The sequence below is a fragment of the Megascapheus bottae genome, unplaced genomic scaffold (genome assembly GCF_031878675.1).
Source record: "Megascapheus bottae isolate mThoBot1 unplaced genomic scaffold, mThoBot2.hap1 HAP1_SCAFFOLD_81, whole genome shotgun sequence".
Classification (NCBI taxonomy): domain Eukaryota; kingdom Metazoa; phylum Chordata; class Mammalia; order Rodentia; family Geomyidae; genus Megascapheus; species Megascapheus bottae.
In genome coordinates, this window is record NW_028327393.1 from 643615 (window position 1) to 650607 (window position 6993).

The 6993-nt window shown below is 49.5% G+C and overlaps 1 protein-coding gene across 1 annotated transcript; it reads right to left on the reverse strand.

The window, feature by feature from the left end:
* Positions 1 to 1540: 1540 nt before the first annotated feature.
* On the reverse strand, positions 1541 to 3911 carry LOC150039911 (ral guanine nucleotide dissociation stimulator-like). Its single transcript, XM_090327514.1, has 4 exons — positions 3714 to 3911; positions 3143 to 3312; positions 2556 to 2651; positions 1541 to 1808 (listed from the first exon to the last, which is right to left on the reverse strand). The coding sequence occupies exons 1-4, from the start codon at positions 3843 to 3845 to the stop codon at positions 1541 to 1543; spliced, it is 666 nt and encodes a 221-aa protein (XP_090183640.1). The 5' UTR covers positions 3846 to 3911.
* Between the last annotated feature and the right edge of the window lie 3082 nt (positions 3912 to 6993).

The following is a 6993-nucleotide window of genomic DNA, read 5'->3' on the forward strand; positions in this document are numbered from 1 at the left end:
CTGAAGGGAGAGTCTCTAGGTAGCAGCTGTGTCTTACCATGGCCACCGAGATCCAATGCTCTAGCACCCTTGCCCTGGAGCAGGGCTGCATGCTGTGGCCCCCTAAGCAGGTGGTGAGCACGCAGGAGAACACCTGGTCGAACTGTGTGAAGGTGGCCCGGATGGTGGGGGCCAAGTTCTCCATGTCATGTCTGTCCTTCTGGGAAATGGCAGAATGCAGGCAATGGTGGGGCACCACCTTCAGGAACAGCTCCTGCCAAAGGAAGGAGTGTCTTATTGCCTGGCCCACAGCACAGTGCCCAGCCCCAGATTGGGTCCCGTAGTTGGGCTGAGAACTCGGGCTGTGTAGGGGTCTCTGAGGCTTGGCATGGCTTTGTAGGGATATCATGTCGCTTCGCAACCCTGGAGGGCACCTGAGTGTCCCTACCTAATGTCAGGGTCTGCTGTGCAATGTGACTCTTCCTCCTTGGCCTAGGCCGAATTTCTGCCCTCCCCAAGTCACCCCATGCCTGTCCTATGGTGCATATCCACAGAGGCTGCTTCTGAAGAACTTTCTGTTTTCTGCACTAGGCTCTGGCACACACACCAGAATCCTCATAATTGCTTGGGCTCCTGTGGTCCCTGCCAAATGCGGAGGAGCTGCGATTCTGGCTGCACCTCTCCACGCATAGCTCCTGGGACACAGAGGTGTCATGTACACTTTAGTGTCTGCACTTAAGAGAGTGATGCTAGGAAGCGTGAGCCAAGGTGAAGATCAGGCTGGATGAAAGCTTGGGCTCTAGGGGAAGGAGGAGGATGAGAATGCAGCCATGCACAGAAGGAAACCTCGTCCACCCTTCCCTGCCCAGGGCCTCACCGAGTCCATCCTGGTGAGCTGCTCAGCCACCAACAGGGGAGGGAAATCTAAGACCTCATTCTTCTCCTTGTTCAGTCCCTCCCCTGTGCTCCCTGAAGAAGGACAGGAAGATCCTGTGAGGAAAGCATGCCGGGTCCTATTTCGATTCTCCATATATTAAGGGGTCCCACCCAAGCTGTGGACCAGGTCCTAGCTTGTTGCTCCCCAGGATATGGATTCCAGGCTTCCTTGGGAGTCTGCCATGAGGCCAAGTTTCAAACTGGCTCCCAGTCAGCAGAGCAAAGGAGGCTGGCACTGCATGTGACATAGCCTCAGAGTCCCGGAAGACATGGCTGCCACCCACATCTGATGCTGCTGCTCCCATCTCATGGTACAGTAGAGTCAAGGCTGACTTTGGGTGTTGGTCTAATCCTGGTAATGTTCCTGCAATTAGGCTGCATGCCAGATCTTGGAGCTCAATGCTTCCGTCTTCTTATACTTAGACAAACACTGGACTAATGCTAGAGCTGCAGGAGAAGACAAGGCCCTCTCCATGGAGGATTTGTCCTGAGTCTTTGATAAGAGAATAAAGACCCTCTTCCCTTTGACTTCCCAACCTGGATCCCTCTACACATCCACATTTTCAACTTCTTTGCACAATCTCAATGTTCCAGTGTCTTTCTTCTTCATGGCAGAAGGCCTATCTTAGAGCCTTTCCACCCTGTTATGGCCCACATTCATCCCGCCTCTTTCTTCTGTCTTCCCACCCAGTTTCCACACCATCAGGCTGTGTCTGGCTTGGCTCTTGGGTCTCCATCTGACCCAAGAGCAGTTGTCCCGGCTCTCCACGTGTGTTCCAGTCATGTGCCTCTTCAGATGAGCCAGCAACTGCTTGAGGCAGGCAAAGTGTGCAGGCTGGCAGAAGTCCTCCCCGTACTCGTCCAGCCACATGTCCAGGATAGAAGAGATGGCACTAGGGGAAGATGGTGGGCAGCAGAGTCAGAAACCTGACCAGCGGCTACCCCAGACACTCTCAGCACTCATTTGAAACATGGACATCAGTATCTCCCCAAGCCAAGCTTCTTTGGTGGTGGAGGTAGTGACAGTGCTCAGGAATCAAGGAGGGATTGAAGGGAATTCCAGGGAGCCAGCACCCAGTCATGGGATGAGCAACTCTGCCCTCTCCAGGGAGCTCCCCATACTCCTGCAGCTCTCCAATCCCTCCCCACTGCATGGAGTCTCCATGGGGTCTGTTGTATGCCTGGCATGAACTGGCTGCTGGTGCACATCTACTGGGGACTCTGCTGACTCCGTTCCAAGAGCCACACATGGGCTATCTCCCCATCTCACTGTTCTCTTGGTGACCCAGCCAGGCCTTCTACTCTGCCAGCCTTCCTAGGGTCAGTAGAAGTCCTAAAACATGACATCAATGCTCTAATCCTGTTTGTGAGGCCATGGTGAGGACAGGCAAGGCTGGGCATCAGGGGCTTTGGAGAGGATGGGTTGGCACAGGGCGCAGCTCTGAGTTGAAGCCTCCACCAGTGATCCCAGCAGCACTGCCGGTCATGGGTCAGCCTCCTCCTGCATACATATGCCACACTTCAACCCTGTGGTGAGAACGTCAAGATCTCTGGGATCCTGAGCTTGCCCACCACGCTACACTCAAACCTGGCTCCACTCTGCACACAGATGCCCTCCTTTGCGACCAAAGTCCACTCACTTTCTGAGTTTGTCCTGTGGCATGCCATCCTGGCTGGAGAAAGGCAGGATTTCATGCTGTGTAGAGGAGTCCTTGAAGGCCTCACCTCTACTGAACCTGTGGAGGAATTGGACAGTTACTGGCTGTCTCTTCCTGTGTTTTATCCAGCTTGCAACAGTACGGCTTATTTGTGCTTTCTCCCTACAAACATGTCCAGACTCGTAGGGGCTTCAACCTCTATGCAATGGAAAGGCACAAGCCTTTTCTCCGTTGAGAATCCTGTGGGCCAAGGGTCTCTCACTCTGCCTTCAGCTATCCCTGCTCTGTCTACATGTAGTTGAGGAACCATTCTGCAAACAGGGAAAGTCTGCTTTGTCTGAGGGCTCAGAGTTTGGAGGCAGAAAGCTGTGTCCTGAAGAAGAAGGTCACAGGGCTGAGCCTACACTACTAGGGAGCACACAAGGCATTTCCCATGGCCCTGGCATAACTTAAGATGCTTCTCTGCCCACCCCCACTCCACAGGATCACAGTAGCCCTGAGAGTTGTGCAGGTCATTCCCAGGGTCCCGTGGAGAAGAAGAGTCCACTGCCCTTGCAGTTGGTACTCACGTTTGGAACAGCAGGTCCAGGACCTGTTCAGTGCTGGTGAATTTTCGGTAAGTGGAGAGGAAGGTGGGGATGAAGAAGTGTTCCCCGGTCAGCTGGGCAGGCACCAAGTGTTCCACCAGCTGCGGCAGGGTGCCTGCCCTGCAGCCCTCATCCTGGCTTGGAACTTCATCCTGAAGTGGGACCAGGGGAATAGTTTAAGCTGAAACTAGGGAACCAAAGAGGACTCTGACATACAGTCCAGGGAATTACATTAAAATAAGTTCCTATTTTCTCTATGTCTGTCTTGCTGTCTCTGTCTCTGTATCTCATTTCCTGTCTCTCTGTCTTACTCTCTTGTCACTCTGTCAGTCCTTCTGTCTCCATGTCTTTCTGTCTGTATGCCTCTCTCTGTGTCTGTGTCTGTCTGTTTGTCTGCCTCTCTCTCTCTCTCTCTCTCTCTCTCTCTCTCTCTCTCTCTCTCTCTCTCTCACACACACACACACACACACACACACACACACAAATAGACAGAGGAAATGGTGAGCTGGTAATGACTGGAGACTTAGATGTGGTGGGCTTTCCAGCCACTTACTGGCCTGGGCCTCCTCATGTCACCTGTGGGGTCCAATGATCCAGAAGTTCTCACTGCCAGGACTGGCCTTGTTTGGACACACGTGTGCCAGGCACCCTCTGCACTCTTCCATGAGGCCTGAGCCTCTCCCATTTCAGGAAAAACTGGCAAACATCTCCTGAACGTCTGCTAGCCACACAAGTGAGTGGTGTGGGCCTTGTGTTGACTGTGGGTTCCAGGATACCAAGGTCCTAAGTTCCATTGTGAGGCAGTGAGGTCATCTGTGGAGGTCCCTTCAATTGACCTCTTCCTTCTGACACTCTCTCTCCAAAGGTCCCCTTCTCTATCCATGTGCTGGCTCTGAGCAGGATACAGCTGTCCAGTGTTGCCCCAGCACCTCAATTCTATGGTCCTGGGGTAGACCTGAGTGGAGTTGACACCACCCTGGAGGAGACACAATTGGGTTCTCAGCCTCATGGGACCCAAACTTAAACCCCTTTTCTCTCAAGTCCCACTCTGCTCTTCACTTGTCTTCTAAGACATGAAAGGGGAACCTTAAGATGAAGATTTCTGAGAGATGCTATGGACTCCCCAGTGGTCAGGCTTCAGGGTCAAGTCTCACCAGTTGCCATGCTTCAAGTAGAAAATCACTGAGGCTCAGGCCAAGGTGCTCTGTCCCTGATACACAGTTGTTGTCTACACAGGGCACAACCCCTTCCTTACTGGGACTGGAGGACTGACACCTGGGTAGAGCATGCGTGAGTGTGGGCCAAGGGAAGTTTGATGTCCTCATTTTGTGGCTGTCAAGAGTGGGTTTGGGGAACACTGTATTTCAGTATGGACCTGTGTGGCCATTTCCTGGTCTGGGAAGTGTGTTCTGTCATGTCTCTCCAGCCACAGGGACCTCTTTCCTACCTGCTCCTGGACACACGTGTGCTTCTGCTGTCTTCCTGGTGCCTTCATCGCTCCCCCCACATTCTCCCACTTATTTCTAGAGCGTTTGGCAGGGGCCTGAGAGACTGAATGCACATCTGCCCTCAGGAGTGAGGTGGAGGACTGGGCCCCTCCTTCCTGCTGGCGGCCAGCTTGCAGAGGACCCCATGCAGCCCGCAGGCTCTCCCAGCTGCGGTCACATAGCTTGGATCCCATGAGCACCTGAGCATTATCAAGGTCTCCAACCTTTCCCTTCCTGTCTTTAGGAATTTGTACTCAGGACCTGGACGTTGTTCTAGAGCTCTTTTTGCTCAAAGCTAGAGTATTGCAGCTTCAAGCCCCATGTCTACTTGTGGAGTTTTCAGTGGCTATGTGGCAGGAACATTTCATGGGGACTTTTCTGCACAGGCACCGTGATCCTCTGATCTCAGCCTCCCACGAGCACCAACCAGGCTCTCACTGTATTTTTTATCACTATGTAAAGAAGTTACATTATTTTCACAGATGCGTAGAATGGTTAGTTACATAGGACATGTGTTGAGTTCTTTTCCTTTTCTCCAGTGTCAATCCTTCCGCAAACTATCAGTTTCCTGCTTCTGTTTCTACATGTGACTTGTGTAGATGTCTTTCAATACAATGTCTATTGAACATCACTGATGGACATTTTCACACTTTTGTCCTGAGTTCTATGTTCCTACCCAAGATACACACGAAAACAAATGTACAGAAAGAAATAAGAAAACAGAATCAGCAAAACCCCACAAGAAAAATATGTTTTTCTATACAGTGTCTTTCATAGAGATATGTTTCTGAGTACGTATATATACCTATTGTTTAACCCATGTATACATCAGTATATAGCTATGTATTTATATATATATGGCAAACTGATAAGTATATTGGGTAATAGTTTTGTCATATGTTTCAGCGTGGTCTTCACAGATGATTTAGTTGGGTTATCCTTTACTTTGCTGAGAGTAGATTGTTAACATCTATTGTTGAACGGAGCCATCATCTTTGGTTAGCCTTAAGACACTGTTTTAAAGTGTACATAGTTGATGGGCCGGGAGTTTGGCCTAGTGGTTGAGTGCTTGCCTAGCATGCAGGAGGACCCGGGTTCGATTACTCGGTACCACATACATAGAAAAAAAAGCCAGAAGTGGTGCTGAGGCTCAAGTGGCAGAACTCCAGCCTTGAGAAAGTCCAAGGACAGTGCTCAGGCCCTGAGCTCAAGCCCAGGACTGGCAAAAAAAATAAAAATAAAATAAAGTGTACATAGTTGATTCATTGGTTTGTGCATCAATGTTTATTTACCTCTTCTTGGGTGTTTTCCCCTTAGATCATTCCCTTCATGAATATGCAGTGTCCTTCATTGTCTCTTTCCACTGGTTTGAATCAGAAGTCTATTTTATGGTGTAACCTCATACAAACCCCACATTCAGCCAGATATGAGCCATGATGTGCATGTTTGGTATTCTTTTAGGCTATTTGTGTATCCTGGCAGTGGATCATTGTTGGAGAATGTTCTGTGTGCAGCTTTTTGAATGTGAGTTTCATGGTCATCTGGTGACATACTCCTTTGAGGCCTATTAGCCCCATTGGCATTATTTGAATTCAGAAATATGTTTGTCCATTTTCTGCAGTGAAATCACTTTTCTAGCAATTATTGGACTGCATAGAAGTCAGCATTACAGGACATCATAAGACATGGAACATCTGTACAAGAATGAAGCTTCTTTAACAGTGGAAGGGCCTACACACTGAGGAGAGTCATTAGATCTAGGGATACTGGAACTCTCGACTACATAGAGCAGCTGCTTTCTATCTCCACTATGTTACATCATACCCTTGAGTTTCTTGAGCACACACACACACACACACACACACACACACACACACACTTATATATACTTATATATTTGTGCATCTCTCTCTTCTATGGATATATGTAGGTGTCAGAAGCCTAGACTGAATTGCCAAATATAATTTTTTTCTTTTATCAGTCTGGATATCTTTAAATACATGCTTGGGAGCTGTCCTTAAACTTTATTTTTTCCTATGTTTAGAGCTCTAGCGTTTGAGCCACAGGGTCACTGCCTGCTTTTCTGGAGTAGTTATTTGGGGTTTAGTGTTTCCTAGAGATTCTGGCCAAGGCTCTACCTCTTGTTTCTCAGCACCTCTTTGCAGGTTTTCCTGTTTCTGTTGTACTGTGGAGTTGAACTAGGGATTTGTGCATGCCTGGCAAGCATTCTACCCCTAGGCCACATTCCCTGCCCTGTGCATTTAAATGGAATACCATGTGTTGTAGGTCCAGTGTATATTCTCTGCAATTCCAGTGACATTTTCTGAGAGGCTGCAGTCCTGTGTG